Below are 19775 nucleotides of genomic sequence, written 5' to 3' on the forward strand. Positions count from 1 at the left end.
CAATGTTATCTTAGTAAAGTGTTATGACATCTAATGACATTACACCTAACTCTGCAATGAACTTTTAACTAAAAGGTTTCCACTGCACCCTTAGATACGGCTTAACATTCAGCTTCTAAGGTAGAATCTATAATGATTGGTTGTTTGGAACTCTTCCAACTTACTGAACCACCATTGCACATATCTTGATGTAGACTTTCTATCATCAATATGTGTGCATCCTTCTACCTTCAACTCTGATCTTCTTCCAAAGACCAAGAACATGTCCTTAGTTCTTCTCAAGTACTTAGGACTGTTCTTCACAGCTATCCAGTGCTTTTTGCCTGGATCTGATTGACATATGCTCGTGACACTCACAGCATGTACTATATCAAGTCATGAACATAGCATGGCATACATGAGGCTCCCTATTGCTGATGCATAGGGGATCTTGCTCATGCGTTGAATCTCTTCAGATGTGTTGGGGCACATCTTCTTGGAGAGATTAATTCCATGCCTTAGGGGTAAGAGACCCCTTTTAGAGTTTTCCATGCTGAACCTTTTCAGCACTTCCTCTATGTACATCTTCTGTGATAGGCCAAGCATCCTTTTAGATCTATCTCTATAGACCTTTATTCCCAAAATATAGGATGCTTCCCCAAGGTCTTTCATGGAGAACCTTTTTGACAACCTGACCTTGACCGAGGTTAGCATGGGAATATTATTCCCTATCAGGAGGATGTCGTCCACGTACAGTACGAGAAATACAACAGCACTCCCACTAACCCTTTTGTAAACACATGGTTCCTCTTTGTTTTTGATGAAATCAAACGTTTTGATTGCGTCATCGAAACAAGTGTTCTAACTCCAAGATGCTTGCTTTAGTCCATAGATGGACTTTTGCAGCTTGCAGACCTTGTGATCTCCATCACTGGAAGTGAAACCCAAAGGCTGTTCCATATAGATGTCTTCATCAAGATATCCATTCAGGAAAGCTATTTTCACATCCATCTGCCAGATTTCATAATCATGAAATGCTGCAATGGCAAGCAATATTCGGATGGATTTCAGCATGGCTACACGTGAAAAGGTCTCCTGATAGTCAATGCCCTCCCGCTGACTATACCCTTTCGCCACAAGCTTTGCCTTATAGGTCTCTACCTCTCCATCCGAACCTATCTTCCTTTTGTAGATCCATTTGCATCCAATAGGTACAATACCTTCTGGTGGATCTACTAAGGTCCAAACTTGGTTGGAATGCATGGAGTCTAACTCCAATTATTTCTCGGAATCGATATCAGATATCGCCTCGTCGTAGGTTTTGGGATCCTGCATGTGATCCCTACCTCCCACTAGGAACATTTCCTCGGTATCCTCTTCTAGTATACCTAAGTATCTATCGGGAGGATGGGAGACCCTACTTAATCTGCGAGGTGGTTGAGGGACATCGTGTACTGGCTCTGTATTAATGGGTTCGATAGGATCCATGACTCGTTGCTTTTCAGAGACTTTCTCTTCAAGCTCAATTTTTCTCCCACTGCCTCTATCAAGGATAAACTGGTTTTCCAAGAAGATGGCATGACGGCTCACAAATACATTGTGATCCTCTGAGACGTAAAAATTGTATCCTAATGACTCTTTAGGATATCCTATAAGACGAGCACTTATGGTCCTAGCCTCTAGTTTGTCCGCCTGTAGTCTTTTGACGTGGGCCGGACATCCCCAAATCTTGAGATAACCAAGACTTGGTTTCTTACCATGCTATATCTCATACGGTGTGGTAGGAACGGATTTAGAGGGAACTCTATTCAACAAGTAAATAGCTGAAAATAGGGCATCTATCTAAAGAAACAAGGGTAAATCAGTGAAGCTCATCATGGACTGGACCATATCAATAGAGTCTGATTCCTCCTCTCTGACACTCCATTGAGCTTGAGGTGTACCAGGAGGAGTCCATTATGAAACTATACCATTCTCCTTGAGATAATCACGGAACTCTCCATTAAGGTATTTACTTCCTCGATCTGATCGAAGAACCTTAATGAGTTTTTGTGCTTATTTTTCTACTTCATATCTAAGCTTTTTGAACCTTTCAAAAGTTTCATATTTGTGTCTCATACACATATCCATACCGTGAGTAATCATCGGTAAAATGAAGTAAAAAATTACAACCCCTAGCCTGCACATCGAATGGGCCACACACATCAGTGTGTACTAGGGTAAGTATTTTAGTAGACCTCCCTGTGTCCTACAAAAGATAATTTGGCCATCTTTCTTTGAAGGCAGAATTCACAAATCAAATATGACTCGAAAGTCAATGAGCCCAAAAGCTCATGTTTCTCCAATTTGTTTATTCTGTCTTCTCCTATATGGCCAAGCCTGAGGTGCCACAAATACTTTAGATTTATCTCATTTTTGGATCTATTAGATCCTATGGTATTCACTGTTTGCTCAGATATATTCACAGATACATCCATATGTATGTGATAGAGATTGTCAATCATAAAACCATGTTGAATCAATTTATTTTTCAAATAAAAATCTTTCTGTGCTAAATAAAATACAGAAATCAAATTTCTGCTAGCAATAGGTAACAGTCCCTAAGTATCCTGAGCATTGCTGACATACCTTCTGAAGGTCTGTCACCCTTTATGTTCTTTATGCTTTCCCATGTATGTAGGACAGTTCCTCTTCCAATGGCCGTCCATGATGCAATGGAAACATTTTTCCTTGCAATTGGCCTTTTCTTGGAACTTCCTCATTTGGCATTTTCTCGGTCTTCTGTTTCTTCGCAGGCTTTTTCTTCTTCCAAATAGACTCTTTCTTGGAAGTAGAAATCAACTCAACAGTGAGAACGATGCCCCTTGAACTCTTCAGCGTCCCTAAGGTAGTTACCAATTTTTTTAACAATTCTGTTTTGGTGCATACAATCTTGTTCATATGGTAATTTACTATAAATTGTTCATATGAAGCTAGAAGGGATTACGGGATCAAATCCATTTGCAGTTCTTTGTGCATGGTCATGCCGGGCTTCTCAAGCTTCTTTAAGTCCTTTATCATGGTCAAACCATGATCATGGACATACTGCCCATCGTGCATCTTAGCTTTGAAGAGCCTCTTGGACACTTCAAACCGAGCTGCGTGACTCTGATCACCATACAACTCTTGCAGGTGATTTAATATGTCCCTAGCAGTCTTCATGTTCTCATGCTGGCATTGTAATGCATTGGACATGGATGCCATTGTGCAGCACCTAACTTTATTGTCATTGTTCGTCCACTTAACAAGCGTCTTACGCTGATCAGTGATCGGACGGATTGGTAACACGGGGATTCCATGGTCTAGCATGTACCCGAATTTCTCATAATTCAAAATGATTTTTTTTTTTTTGAAATTTGCTGAGCCAATCTTTATAATTGAGTTTGGTCAAACGGTTGTTCTATAGGATATGAGTTAAGAGTCTAGAAGCTGACTTTATAATCCTCAAAGAGTAAAGATTCTAGTTAGACTTTTGTACTTGATCCTAATCTGTTCTAAGGTCTTTTAGAACAAATTTAACTCCCACTATTTTCTCGAATTTCTCACACTCCCCTGGTAGGAAAACGGAAATCTCACACGACTAGGGTTTCTAGTGGGTACTGCGGTCCCACCGATTTACATGCCACCTCACCTAACAGTTATTGGTGACACATAGATTGATGAATGTACAACTCTTGTACAATGCTTCTCAAGCATGTTGCAGTGTAACTTGGTCTCTAAGCCATGAAAACCTCACCTAATAGTTATTGGTCTCATTTCTTAGTTAAGTCAGACCCACCGTATAACCGTAGGAATAAAGTCGTCATTGGGTCCTCACCTAACAGTTATTGGTGCCCAACCCCACCTTTACCCTACAACATCTCATGTCTATAGAGAGGTCCAGCCCCCCGATGCAACTTGACCACTGTATCCAGCCGAGACAAATCAACATCAGAAAGGCCTTAGCAGCTCTACTACAGTGGAAGACCTATTGACTTAATATTGGTTAATCAGGTCTTAGTGTTTGCAACTTGAGCTCTTCATAAGAGGTAATCGAATAATTGGCCAGGTAAGCAGGTGGGAGGCTCCCCTTACTTAGAGAGTCAGGTCCTAATTAAGTAACCACCTTTCATGCTTTTCTAGACACCAATTAGATCAATTAATCTAATATGACTCGCTCATGTCGGTTCACTCTCGACTTGATTGAGGAGATTTTAATTTAGGTCTCAATTGGGTTTGCTACATCACATGTAAACCTATCTACCCCGTTCTCATTCACATCACATGCAAACGGCACATCACAGGCAGTTATAATCGCAGCATCAAAATAAAGCTAAACATTAAATAGGTGATGATCATGGATTCTAATTAGGTCGTATTACAAGCACATGCACGTCAATCGATCAATTGGTCTTCAACTCTTGAATTGGTTCCAAGCCTCCTTGATTCGATCCTTGACCAACTCTTGATCCAATCGCCATCAACCGCTTAGACCCCTGTTCATCTCATGCCTTGTCTTCAACTTGACCGTTGACGTACATTACATCACAGAAATACAACCAGATGTAAAATAAAAATAATAATAAATTACATCTTCTTTTAGGAGGCACGCAGGCCTCTCAAAACATCAAATAAGATGCATGCAAGCATCTGAAAAATTACATGACATTGCAGATCCCATCGCAGGTCTTTACATTTAATACCAAAAGGGTTTGAATCCTATGATCATCACCACATGCAGCAATTATAATTTTCAGATCTGAAAACTAACTGATTATCTCATGACATAGGTTGCTGATCATGCTAATCATGATTCTAAACTTTGTAATCTCATTAACAATGCAATTAGAATCATCATCTTATCATATAAAAATCAGCATGCAAAAATCAGCATCCTAGAAAAAAATCTGCATGCAGAAAATTTTCAGCATGCATAATCTTTCAATTTTCAGTTCTAATAAGCCTATTAATAATTAATCCTTACCTTAATCTACGAAGCCTAAGCTCTGATACCACTGTTGGGAACCCGCCCATGCCGCAGAAAATTCAAAAAATTCAGATGCAGCGAAAGAGGCATGTGCGGGATCAACCGTTCATCGCATGAACGTTGTTTAAAAACCGTTCGTAGATAGATAAGGATTAAAAACTTTTAAATAGCATTAGAAGATCAGATCTTCACCTTTGTGCGGGTAGATGATCACCGCAAACTGATGATCGTGGTTTAGGATGAAGGTTCGCTTGAAGCCGTTCAAGTGCTCGGCCTCTACGGGTATCCACACGAAGCAGAAAACCGATCCAAGCTTTCTATCTCCCCGGGGTGCTAGCTCACTTGCAGAGATAATTTTGATGGCTGATATCCTCCCTTTCAATCAATCCTTGATTGTGCTTGGGAGGAGGAAGAAGAAGGATGAAGAGAAGAAGAGGAACGAAGCCCTGCAGCCTTCTTTTTCTTCCTTGCGTTGGAACCAAACGGTGGAGGAAGAAGGAGGCCACCAAGATCCTTTTCTTCCCTTTGTTGTTGGTGGCTGAAAAGAGAGGAGAGGAGGGTGGCCACATGATAGAGAGGAGGAGGGCTTCACTTATCATTAGGGCACCTCCTTTCAAAGCCTTATAAAGGCATCTAGGGCTCCTATTTGGTTTAGTCCAAATCATGAATCAATTGGGTTCAATCTATGCTAGTCCTAATCCAATTAGAACTTGAATGAACCATGACTCAATTGAACTCTTCAATCCTAATCCAATTAGGAGTCATGTTGATTCATTAGATTAATAATTAATTAGGACTTAAGAAATCCTAATCCAATTAGGACTTGTTTAATTCTAGTCCTAATCCAATTAGGACTCTAATTTGAATTCGAAGTCCTAATCCGATTAGGACTCTAGGAATCCTACTCCAAGTAGGAATCCAAATTTAATTCAAAACTCCTAATCTAATTAGGATTGTAGGAATCCTACTCCAAGTAGGAATCCCAGTCCTACTCCAAATAGGATTCCCAGTCCAAGTAGGAATCCCAGTCCAAGTAGGAATCTCAGTCCAAGTGGGATTCCTAGTCCTAATCCAATTAGGACTCTAGGAATCCTACTCTAAGTAGGACTCTTGTTTTAAGTCCAATTAATTAATTCTCTTTGTTCCTTCTTCAGCTTATTATCAATTGAATTGATTACTTGTGATTCCTAATCACGATTCAACCATCGGATCGGTCAATGCCTCTAGTGTGTGTGACCCCATAGGTTCTACTCTGACTGATAGTGAGATATATTGTGATCTCTATCACAATATCATTGAAAACTCCTTTCAATGGGTCGGAACGATTCCAACTCTACTCATTAGGGCTTATCGATCATCGAGATAATCCCTATGAGTCCCACCATCCACCAGTGACACCTAGCAGCATGTAGTGGCTACCCAGCAGAATAGAATGATGAACCTCTAGGTGCAGTTATCATGTGATACAGTCCTTCTATCGTGGATCCCTACAGGACGGAGGTCATAGATAACTCGTCAAACCCTTAAGTCTGTCATATGTCAAGATTTATTTGACTCGAGTTCGATAGTGGAAAACTCTTTCTCCACTTTATATTACTGCCCTGGCCAAGGTCTTAGAACTCAGTCTAACAAATCACATAGGATCACTCCTCTTCTATCAAGGTCGATAGATTCCATATAAGTGCATACCCTACTCCTACAGTGAACTTACTGCAGCCAATCTACACTACAAGGACCCATATGACTAGAGACCATGTATACGTGTAGTCAAACTACAATAACCTCACTGTGAGTAGCCGAAGCACCGCAGGTCAAAGGACCAGTCATACTACTGCAACATCAAGCAAGTCACTGACGAGTGGATAGACGTCCAAGTAACTTCTTGTCTTGGTCACGCTCAGTACCCTTGTTCTCTAACAAACACCTGCACTATCACTTCAGTGTCCCTACACTGTGGACTCAAGTCTCGTTCATCCAGAAGGAAAGTGATCTGTGCACTGATCGAATCGATCACCGTCCTCGTGATGATCCAGTGATCAGGAGCATTTAGAAATTAATCACCAATGATACATGGCTCAAATTCTCAACTCTTGAGAATATGCATCATCATCTTATTAATTTCTTGGACGATTCATAGACACATAATTAATATGAATGAAAAGATGCCTTTTATTTATTCAATAATAAATAGTCAAGTACAAAATTATGTTCTTAGAATTAACAATGTGTCAGCCAGATTGGCTTCTAGGGCATACATCTAACACATTCATCATGCCGGTTACGTCTACGACAAATCAAATAATAAAGTAATCCATACATTAATAGATATAAACTATTAAAGAACTATCTACAACTTAGGCAAGCAAGAAACCAAAACATATCCATAGATCTAAATTGAATAGAACAATAGTTCAGAGTTTACTTAAAGAAAGTAACAAGTCAAGGGTTCTTCCATCACCCTTGACCAAGGGAGTTAGCCGGCCATTGACATGAAAATCTCCCCAGTTCCTCTTCCCTTTTTTTTCTTTTCGGAAGCAGAGCCTCCCCTGTTTTTTTTCTGAGTGGGAAGGAAAACAACGTGAGAGAGGTAAGATCCTTGGCTCGCTGACTCCCTTCCTATTTATTCAAGGAAAACCTCTCCAAATTTCAAATAAACTTCCTAACAAATCAAAACGGATGCTGGAATTTTGCTGGGAGTGGGCGGTCGTTCCAAATGCACCTCCTGGCGAGGGAAGAGGCGGACGGCTGGGAATGGAAAAGGTAGCTGATTGCGAATCCAGAAGACGTGCGGTGAGAGCCGAGATGCTCGCGAATGGGAGATTTCACGCGGATGGCTAGAATCTGGATGAGATGCGGGACCTGCGGGAGGAGCGGATGTTGATCACGGGATCTGGGATGCATCGTGGGATGCTGGGAGTCGCATGAGACGGGCGGAAGAAGAGAATTACACGCGAACGGCCGAAATTCAGGAAGTGAATCACGGACGCGGGCGCTTGGGATCAATCCGGAATGTTGAGACGAAATTGCTGGGATTTGGAAGCTAGAAACGCTGCTTCTGATTTCTTTCTTTGGCCACGGAAAGCTGGGAACGCTGGGATGTGGATGCTTGGCATGAATCACGATCTTCTTCAAATGGATGCACAGAGACGCTCGAGAGTTGATCGCGGATGCTGGAATCATGGACTCGGAAGCTTTGAAACGGGGAAAGAGGCTAATGCGGGATGCTGGGAGATCACACGCCGGCTCGGACGGATGCGTGGAATGCAAGGAAAAATGCGTAAGAAAGCTGGGACGCTGGAACACAGACCCCCCCCCCCGTGTTTTCGCATAGCTCACGGTTGATCTTCCATGCGGCTAAGCTTAGCCTCCTTCTGGTGTGCAACTGGAGCTGACCCATGTGGTTGGGTCTTCTCTGATTTGGTCGAGCTAAGCCTGTTATATCCTTTTTGTGCCATGGTCTGATCCAGGTGCGCTGCAGCTGGCTTACGGTGATGCATCTTTCTAGACCCAATACATATTTTAGCTTTAATTTACGATCATCTGTATCCAACAAAAATATAATATTAATTCAGCACTTTTATCATTATTTGTTAACAATAATACTAATTTAAGTGATGTGTAGATTGCACTTTTGTGCTCTCATCACATATTTCCCCATTATTTCTGCATATTAATTGGTGTAAATACCTCCTATTAGTGTTTAGATTATTGGTGCATGTAAATCATTTCCATTGACTACTAAATCATCATACTATGTTTCACCCCTTCTCTATGAAGTTAAATGAGTGATCTTTGCAATCTCACGTGCTTGTAACCATTGTTGTACATTTATTTCTACCGAAATTGTTCTGCTATGTAGAATACATGATGGTGTTTAGGGTCATCAAAATTTAACGTATCTATCCTCATCAATGGATATTAGTTTGGCAAAAGTGGGAGACCTTAATGATGGTGACATAAAGCTTATTATTTTGAAAAAGATGACACAAGTTTTAATAATAATGGTAAAAATCTAATAAAGTTTACATATAAGCAAAGGTGAAGCTATCCTTAAAAAGGTTTAGGCGCCTAATTTTGTATATCCAAATTTTTTCTCTAACTACAAATATGAAAATCAGGTTACTTATTTTTGCAAACAAAAAAATTATACTTCATAAACACTCTCAAAGAAAATGATGGTAAAGGTGGGAGACGTCATAAAAATAACCTATAACACATGAACCACATGCTAATTCTTGTAACTAGAAAGACAAGCGAATATTGGCCAACATGTTTGGTTCTCTTCACTTCTGGAGCATCCTTCAAATGAAAATAAAGAAAGGATTAAGATTTCAACTTTAGGATTTAAGTTGATACTTCATAATACACTCTCAAGGAACTATCCATTGTCAAAAAATGGACCTTAAGCCTAACCTAGTCAATGCTCGAGGAGAAACTCTAAGAGAGGAGAAAAGCAAGTCTGATTGATGATTCAATGATAGTATTAGGCACTACAACAATAAAAACTATTTAAATCACCAAAAGCGTAAATACAGTGATCCGAGATACTTCAACATGAAACTTACGAATTATTAGAGATGATAAATTTTTTCAAAATATATTAAATATTGTCACAAAAATTCCCTCCATATGGAGGTAATTGGCGCCAGATATCTTGTGGCATAATTGTATGACAAAAATATTTTCCATCATGTAAAAAAATTGCTAGCTCTATTAGTATGACAAAAGCTAATTTTCATCGCCAAAATTATATTTTGTTGATGAATTTTGTCATCAAAGTTTGTCACTAATAATCTTTTCGGTTATAGGTAGGATTGTGGACTATGTCTTGTTCATCAACAGGCATGTGGTTGAAAAATAATAACCGTTAGATCACATGTACAAAATGCACATAATATGTCATAAACTAATTTATTCTAAAATGATGTAGGGTGGAATGGACATAAAATAATAATAGCATAAAAATATATGATTTTGAGGAAGCAAAACAATAAACTAATATGAAGGATAACTAAAAGAGCCGCCTCTTTCTCTTGTTGGTGTGCAACATGTCCCCTAGGGGTGCTCTGGACGATAGGGGCACCAGTCGTAAGTTTGGCCCCTTATTTTCTAGATGCGGCCCATTTGGGTACTAAAAATAATGGAGATGGTGGCCACCTACACTAATTGGCTGCCTTCAATCTAGTCCAAATGGCCTAAGACTGACCCAGATCTAGTCATACTTGACTTAACCTAGCGTCATTCCTATATTTGGACTATTTCTCTAGTCCAATCTTTTCTTCAATTAAATTAATTTTTTATTTGATCCAAACTATGAGAGAACAATTAATTGGAGTCTCATTCAATTGATCTGTAGATAGATGGCGCATTCTGGATGTATTATTGGATAGGCCATTTCAAGTCCTCTCTCACCAAAGACCGATCCTTTAGGATCGCTTAGTTATATTTTAGTTGTATAATCTGATATGTGGATGTGGAGCCTATATTGAATTACTAAATCTTTTAGTGGATAGGATGAAGCCGGTTGATTTTCCTATTCCTGCACAAGCCATGTCCTATAATTCAGTCCCCCATCAATCCGGTGTCTCTGTATGATCAATGAGCATTGTTAGACCTTTAGTCATGCAGTTCATAGCCCATTAGAATCCTAGATCAGGTTAGACATCTTTCTATAAAAATTGTTCATGTGAATCCTTTCCAAAAATAATTAATTATTAACTTTAATAATTTTGAAAATATTTACTTTTAAATTCCTTCAAGTTATTGTTATGCAAGGTCTGATGTATATCTGGCCACATTCCTATTCTAATATATAATTTCGGATAGTCTAACCTCACTCATATCTAAGTCTAGCTAGTAAACCACTATATTATTTCTATCAAGGTAAAGTCCAAGATGACATGGTCAATACTTAGGTTTGGCCATAAAGTTACTAGCCTCCGGAATACAAAAATATATCCCATCCTTTAAAGGGATCACTTGCAAGCTTGTATATCTAGTTTACAACTCTACCCTAACAGTAATTTGTGAGGTGGATTGCCAATGTTGATTACTCAATATGATGACACATCCAGGAATTAGTATGAGATCTCAACTTGATGAATAAGGAACTTTGTGCCAATGCCTGCCCTGGTAACCTTGTAAGTTCAATGTCTAATATCATCTATAATTATGAGCAAATTTTAAGTACTAAGTAGGAATATTCTTCCATTTCGATAGACCCCTGTATTGCTCCAACATTTTTCTGGTTTTATTACTAATGTGTGACATATGTCCTATACTATATGTGATTGTGGAATTGAAGACAGGCATGATTTTTCAACTATTCTTGATGTTAAATATGCAAATATGTTTTAGGATAACCTTACTTCCAACACAACCAATATATTCAGCCTATCAATTTGGCAAGATGTAGCTATGTGTTAAAATATTTACTTTGATAATTAGAAAAATATTGCCACCATTATAGTTATTATTTTAGTTTGGCATATATATAAACAAATTTTCTCACTCTCATATTTAACTATATTACATTTCTTTTGGTAAATCGGATAAAATTAAACCAATCTAGAATATGTACACTTATAAAAATCAGAAAATAAAATATTTAAAAACTGATAAAGAAAATTAATTGTAGATTCTATAATATAGTTCTGGTATGATTAGCCACATATATCACCATCTAACCAGATGCACTATTAGCTTTCTTATAGATATATCAAGCTTCATAAGAGATCAATGAATGCTTCACGCAGCAATTATATAGTAGGGGATGGGATTTGACCTTCACAGGTGATGAATTTGAAATATATCTAATATCCATCTTAGAATCCCCCTCTATGTAAATGTGGGAAGCCTCTCCAAATAAATTTTAACTCTATCACATTAAAAATATAAAGTTTTAGTTTTCACTTGATTATTCCAATTAAACCAGCCTCTTACGATGTAACTAGTTTTCTAGCTTATAAAATGGTAAATTTGATACATAAAATTTGGACCCACCAACCATGGAACAACACTTAAACCGAGTCTGTCGGATCTGATTTGGAGCAGCCAATCTCATAGCAGAGCACCCCTCTCTCTCTCTCTCGCTCTCTTTTTTTTTTTTTTCTTCTGAAAACGGGTTATCATACACTACGTGTATGAATACATCCAATAAAGTTAAAAAACACTAGCTGACGGAGTGCCAATGGCATCTCCACCTCTTCCATCCAAAGGATGTATCCTGAATGATGAGTTTCTTTCTTTCTTTCTTTTTTATAGAGGGAAGAGCTCAAGAGGTGCCTCCTATATTTAAAGTCTTTAAGTGTTTGGGCTGTACTACATGTAAGTGGCAATTATGACGGCAAAAAATCTATCAAACCAACCCTGAGTTCTCAGTCGGGGTAACTATGCAGAGACTATGCACCGACCTCCTTGACTCCAACAAAAAGGTGAACAGTAAGGCAATCATGCGAGAGGTGGAGAGGTGCGGCATTACCGTCCAACTTGGGGCAACCGTTTATTTCCAAATGATATTGATACTAGACCCTTCCTGATAGGAATCTTTAAGAGCAAGAAGTAGGCTCTATCAGACCACCCATTAGGCCAGGGAACCAGTGTATGCCCCTTTCAGGCTGGACCAACTTGCTAGAGAATATTTCCGGACCCCAGTCGACATTTGCTTTAATCGGCCTTCTTCATTGGCACATGGAAGGACATCGTTATCCAATCCCCCGCAATCGTCATGGCTGTCGTCATCCTCATCCCAATTTACATCCGCTGCTCATCTTTCGAGATCAATCCAATTCCATATGATCTTCCAATGGAGCAATCTTTTGAAAAGTATGACATGAAGAGCATCTTAGTCAAGATTGTGTTAAGAGTATAATTTGAAGTCAGATCATTACAATTAGCATTGATGTCTAGTAATTTCACCAACTAAATCAGTTGGCACCTTGAACATAACATCAAAATTTTTGATATTATGAAAATAACTATTATATCGGCTATATTTTCAAAAAACATATCACTCTAAATATTGATTTCAACATTCATGAATTGATATATTCATTGAGGATGATGAAAAAGAGAATATAAATCACAGTTAGTATATTGCTATTATATTGACCAATATCTTGAAATATTGCATAAGAAAATATTAGAATGTATCGGTTTATATTCAGTTATGGTGAATAGGACTAGATAGGTGAATGTTCTCCAATTGGATTGGAGAAGTAATCAAACAAATGGGACCGACCACCCACCGCCTTCAACCCGGGAATGGAATGTCACTTGTGTTAGTACTACGTGCTTGGCGGGGCCCACGTCTCATTATCCGGGCGACTGCGACCACGCCCAGTGCGGAGTTGGATGGCATCATGGAACAAACGCTCGGAGGATTTTGCCTCCAACTTGTTCTTAAAGTGCAGGAGATGGACTGATGGAATTGGCTATTCAAGTAAAAGAGAGACCGTCCGGAGAGGAGAAAGCAAGGACTGGAGCTTGGAACCAGGTCCAGCAATTTGTAAAAGCAAGAAATATACCAGTTGAAGAGAAATTCAAAAAAAAAATTGATGATCCTTATCGTGCAAGTGGGGGCCCCCAACGACCTCTTTAGCTTTTGAGACTTGGACCAATTTACTCCCTTCCTCCATTCTCCAACAAAGATGGCAACATGCCCTAAGCATAGATTGATCCTCTCCCGTGCACAGTTTGCACTATAGAATATTATAAAACTCTCCATACCTTCCATCAAAAGATATACGTCAATTAAATGAGATGATCTAATATACCATCATAATTATCCATTTTTTTATAGCAACCATCAAGTGTGGCACAGCATCATACTATACAAATCGTGCCTCACAACATCGCTATGGTGTATGATGCAATCATAAAGAAAAGTTAAAAATTTCGCTTATATTAATTTGTATTACTCGTCAGAAATGCCAAGAGCTCCACTCGCTATATCAAAAGTCAATCCAAGTTTACCCTCAATCCATGTGGCAAGATAATTGAGAGGATTTTTTGTTTTTAGGTTTTCCCCAAAAGTTAGCCATCCATAGAGATATCTCAAACATGCACAGTGCAAGGTTCAAACACATGCACCCGTAGTCTAATAATTCTAGGTCTCCATGAGTTGGCCCTACTGGGTGCAACTTCAGCATAATGAGTCAACTATAGCTTTTTCAAGTTCAAGAAAATGACTGACCAGTTTCAAAGCTAACCAAATCTTTGTTAAAGGAGCAAGGGACATAGCAGTGCTCATGCCATGTTAATCATTGATAGTTTTCTATCTATTTCACTCACCATTGACTTGGAAAGTCTAACGCCGACTGTGGAATTTCTTCTAACTACTAAGTTTCTTTTTTATCGAATATCCAAAGAAAAATTGACTGATGATAAAAAGCAATCATTATACAAAAAATTACAGTAATGGAAATTCAGGGATCCATACGAAGATCTTGTACAAATTTGATTAAGGGCAAATTTAGCTAAAAAGTGCGCTATAAAATTATGCAATCGCTGCTTAAAGTTATTAACACAGTACTGGCACATCAACCAAATTACTTTTTGTTTTTGAAGCAGGTGATTTTTAAGGTATGTTGCAATTTGTTGTTTGACTCTATCTATGAGATCTGCCAGAGATACGGGAGCAAGTGTAATAGACAATAAATAGGCTTCGTGAAAAGGTGCAGTACTCAACATGGAGCAGAAGTAATATCATTGTTGGTTCCATTGGTGATATAAGTATTAATTGGCTGTATGCTCAACAACTTGATGAATCTGGGTTACGTACATGTAAGACCTCCTTCTAAGTTCTAATATATGAAATGAATTTTTGGTGACAATATATGAAATGATTTAGAAGAAGAAAATAAAGGGAAAAATGCATGGGGTAGTTTGACACGTTTCATCATTGAGGTTAACTGTCAATTTTCCTGGTCAAAAGCATTTAGGCAGAGCTATCATTTATTAGTAACCAAAACAAAATTGCCTAATCTAGTGCAAGAAGTCCCAAATTTATAACCAGAGAAGTGGTATCTAGCATGCATCATCCATGTGGGGCCATATGCAGCGTAGTGGGGAAGTCGCATTCCATCTATGATTGGGGTTTTGCAGAAAATCAAAGGGATTTTAGTTCGTTTTAGTTCCACTAGAAATTCTTTTCATCTCACAAAGAGTACTTCAAGCTAGGGTTCGACACATGTATAAAGTTCCGATGTTACCAAGTATGGGTAATGCCTATGGCAAGTTAACCTATCAAGCATCAACAAGAATTAAGTAGGATAGGATTCCAAGAGCAATATTATACGGCAAATGTGTTGGTTTGAGAAAGTGCCATATACAAAGTGTTCCCGGAGTGCATTTCAATTAACAAACGGATGGGAAGAAAGTCCAAAAATAGCAGTCTTGATTAGTTCCTATATAGAAAATTCGGACTTCGGTCAAGGTTCAATCTAGGATTCATATCTTTATATGATGACCTAAATACATCACCTGCATTTGTAGCTTTGATTCTCACTTATCCTGTAGACCTGACACCCTGAACAAAATGGTATCTGCAGGAGATGGTTTCATCATCATTGAGGTTGAATCCTCTCCAATTTGTGTTTCTTTCAGTCCATTTCAATGAACCAATTTCCCATTCATCTGAATTTTACTAAATAATGATTGGTAAAACAATAGATGGTAAGGCATCGTTCTGTCTTGTTCAATCACCAATTTGCTTATTGGCGCAATTCATCTAAATGGTTAGGTCGGTCACTGTTAATTGATGAGCCTCAACTAAAAGGATGGCTGGTGATTTAATTGAAGCACTAGAAGAAGGAAATTAGAAGTAACAAGGATCTTAACTGTTAACCAAGGCTACGTGGACATTAGATCGACCACTCACATAGCTTCTTTCTAAGAGCACATCCAGAATTTCTCCAAAGCCATACAAATCTTTATAGAAAGTTGGAAGCCACCAAGATGGTAAACGCATGGTAAAGAGGCTTGGATTCCAACTGAGTTGTCCGGATTCGAAACGCACGAACGTCGATTAAATCAGGAGACCGCATGCCTCATGTCTGGATGACTCTGTGTGGATATGCTTTCCTTCCATCAGTATTGAGGTGGCGCTGGGGTGACATACTCACACGTAGATGGCCCAGTAGGATTTTCTACGGGTTGGAGAGGGCACGCGAAAACTTGCGACCCGTATCGAACATTCTCTGGTGGAAGAAGGGCCCAGAGGGAGCCGCTACATGGGTACAGTCCCCCCCTCCCCCCCCCCCCCCCCAAATTACCAAAAAAAAGAAAAAAAAGTTGGAAATGCAGTTGACGGATTCCGTAATAAGGACGTACACAAAATTACGAAAACGGAGTCCCCTTTCCTCTTTCTTCAGCTATAAAAGGCTCTCTTCCCCCCTCCCCAACCAAGCCAAAGCCAAGCCTAACTTGGCATCTCAATTCCCTAGAACAACTCTTCCTCGCTATCCACAAAGAGAGACAGTGAGAAGAGAAGACCATGCAAGAGGACAGGAGGATGAAGGTGAAGAAGGGTTGGCTGGCCGTGAGGGTGGGGCTCGAGGATGACGAAGCTGGCTTTCGGAGGTTCGTGATACCAATATCTTACCTCTACCATCCCCTGTTCAAGAGGCTTCTTGAGTCGGCTCAAGAAGTTTATGGTTTCCACTCGTCGGGGCCGCTGAAGCTGCCGTGCTCCGTCGATGACTTCCTCCATCTCCGGTGGCTCATCGAGCGCGAGTCGCAGCACTCCCATAACAACCACCACCACCATTCCTTCTCCCTGCACTCTTGTTGAGTTCCAGGAGAGAGTCGTCTTTGCATCTGATGATGTTCATATATTTATCTCTATCGTAGTTTTCTCGTAGTGTTTTTTGTAGTTGAATATTACAAGATGAGATGTAATACCTTCAACCTTCAACAAAGTTTTCAAAAGATGGTAAAGCTTAAAGAAAGGGCTACTTGCCTCAGTTTCCAAGATCAAATGAGTTGCAATTTTGGATCCGTTCAGATTTCAAAGCTAAGATCTTATTTCAATTACCTCTTACGTTCTTACTCCTTGGTCAAGCCTATACAGGTAATATGAGTGCTCCGATATTTCCTTCCCTCCCTCTCTCTCGGGGTGGGGGGGGGGGGGGGGGGGGCGCGAGGCTGACCAAACCCAAAAGTACACTAGTACCTATGGATTTTAATGCAATTGATTCAATTACTCCCCGAACTACATCTGATAACAAATTGATAGTAGCTTCTTCTCTTTCTAATCATACTCTTAGATCCCAAAATTCTTGCTAAGCAACAATTGGTTTGATAGGTAGGTGGTATTAAACATTTTTTTGGTGAGGATTGATCTGAAAGGGCTTTAATTCTTCAGGCATCGGAGAACTAAGATTTCCTTTTGGTAAGATCTTTAAAATCTGATTATCGCAAAAAAGTAGAATTTGTTGGGCATTTTTCTTACCAGGCTAGAAGTTGTTTTTGAATATTTTTAATTAAATTTTCTTTGCAATGAGGATAGTAACGCCCTGGAGGCATGGCTGTACAGCTGCAAGCTTGTTGATGTAAAGCTGGCACATCACTACATGGTTCCACATAATTCATTCAGATTGTCCAAAACATCAATGGCCTATGCTTATCTGGTTGTGTTGCAGCAAATACACAGAGAATCTTTTTTTTTTTATGTGAAAAAGGTTAAAGGAGTTTATCAGGCCCCAAAAAGGATGGAGAGAGACAGCCAGTGAGAGCCTCCCGCATAAAGTGAACATATAAATGAACAAAGCAGAGGAAGTGATATACTTCTAAACGAATACGTGACCTTAATTAAGAAACTTTAAAGGATACGTGTTGCATGGCAGTCAAAGAAGACATCGTACTTCTGAGTACGTTGCAAGTTTCGTCAAGCAGTAAACTAGAAAGGTTAACGCTACATAAAAATATTTCCAAAGAATTTAATATTATATATGACTTCCACTGAAAAAGGTTCTACAGTTTCTAAGTAAAATGAACTGGCAAACAATATACAAAGGTTTTATACATCAAATAGCTTAATTAGCAAATTTCAGTTGAGTATGGGATAGAGATAGGATAAAACTAAACGAACCAAAACAATCTTCAAATGTTATTCTTATAGAAGTTAAATTTGAAAATGCATCATAATATTTTCTATCTTCCTTTAGTCTGTACGGTTTTCAGCTCATGCAAATTACAACATGCATACGGAAGCAAGATGATCACCCGATGTACGATAAAAGTTTGCCTCTGATGTGTTAGAATATCAAAAGCCAGGTGGACCGGCTCACTTTCTTCAGAGAAGAAAATGATCATATAAGATGATAACTTAAAGGCAGATAGACCCCATAAATTTACAGAATAGTAAGTGGCCAGAATAGTGAGTGAGGCGAAGGTTGTGAAATTGAAAAAATGAATTTAATTGCATTTCTAAACCATCTGAAAAGTAAATTCAAAATCCTTCTATTTACGATGATGCAAATGTTGGAATTTCTCATAATGATGGACTTCGATTGATTAAAGAGCGGTTTTATTGTTTTATTATATTATACAAGCTAAGTTATTGACTAAATAAATATTTAAAGAACTCAAAATTAATTTATGATTATCTTGTTAATTTGGACTCTATTATCTAAATTATATAGTGTAGTGAGTATTTGTGTAGGTCTGAATTAGTTAATGGGCTCTATAGTGGGTAGACCCATTGACATTATATTATTTAGGCAGGTCCTCACTCCACACCTATATTTATCCGTCTAATATGAAACCCTAGGGCATCCGAACACCTATGTCATGAGGAGGCGGACATCAAAAAGAGGAGGAGAGGATGATCTACCTATTCTTGCATTTTCTTCTTCCAAAAATCTCACCACAATGATAATCAAGAGCTTTTTAGGAATTTCAAGGTATGCTTCGATTTTTTTGACTATTTTTATATGATTTTTGTGTTCTAATCTCGGGCTAGTTGTCTATAAAAAATTCCCATATCTAGTATAAAGCTGGATCTTGTAGGCCTTTAGAATCAATATATATATATATATATATATATATATATATATATATATATCAAAAAAGGAAAAGGAGGCGTAAGAAAAGGAAGGAGAAGAAGCACGACTCCAGCTGTTGCACCATCCATCTCCAATTGTGGTCGCAGGGCGCACATCCGGCAGCCACCTAGACAAGCTGATGGTGAGCCCCATTGGTGCGGACACGAATACTGGACTGATTATTTTGCGGGATTATGGTCGTCGCAGGAAGACGGTCCAGCCACTTTCATTGTGGCTGGATTGATTGATGTTTTTCTTTTATTATTATTTATTTTGATAGGATTAGTTTGCATATTGTCTTGTGAGGACCTCTTTCGAATTGTTTTTTTTTATTGGGACTTATTTGTTATTTGGTGGCCCTATATATATATAGGGCATGCATTTGTTATTTTTTTTTAATGAATTATTGCATGAAAATTAATCTTCTTCTTCCTCCTCTCCTCTCCTCTTTCTCTTCTTCTTCCCCTCTTTCTCTCCTCTTTCTCTCTGCATTCCAATCCCTACATCCGTCCTGCGTCAGCTTTGGTATCAGAGCAGGGCTGACTTTGCCTCTGTTGCTGAAGTCGAAGGATCCAGTTTATGGACGGACCCCCGCCGATTCCTTTTCGGCCTTTTCCTCACCTGTATTTTGCTAGATCATTTGCACCGCAAACGCCGGAACGCACGGAAGGTCGTCGCACGGCACGCGTCCCGAAGAAGAAGGGTCACTCCATTTCTTCATTATTTTCTTCCCTGTTCATCACCTC

At 39.0% G+C, this 19775-nt stretch overlaps 1 protein-coding gene across 1 annotated transcript; it reads left to right on the top strand.

Annotated features, from left to right (window-relative positions):
* Window positions 1-16478: 16478 nt before the first annotated feature.
* LOC120111179 (auxin-responsive protein SAUR32-like) lies at window positions 16479-16775 on the top strand. Its single transcript, XM_039127738.1, has one exon. It carries the CDS (start codon window positions 16479-16481, stop codon window positions 16773-16775), a length of 297 nt encoding a protein of 98 aa, XP_038983666.1.
* The last annotated feature ends 3000 nt before the right edge of the window (window positions 16776-19775 follow it).

This window comes from Phoenix dactylifera, chromosome 6 (assembly GCF_009389715.1).
Source record: "Phoenix dactylifera cultivar Barhee BC4 chromosome 6, palm_55x_up_171113_PBpolish2nd_filt_p, whole genome shotgun sequence".
In the NCBI taxonomy this organism is placed as follows: domain Eukaryota; kingdom Viridiplantae; phylum Streptophyta; class Magnoliopsida; order Arecales; family Arecaceae; genus Phoenix; species Phoenix dactylifera.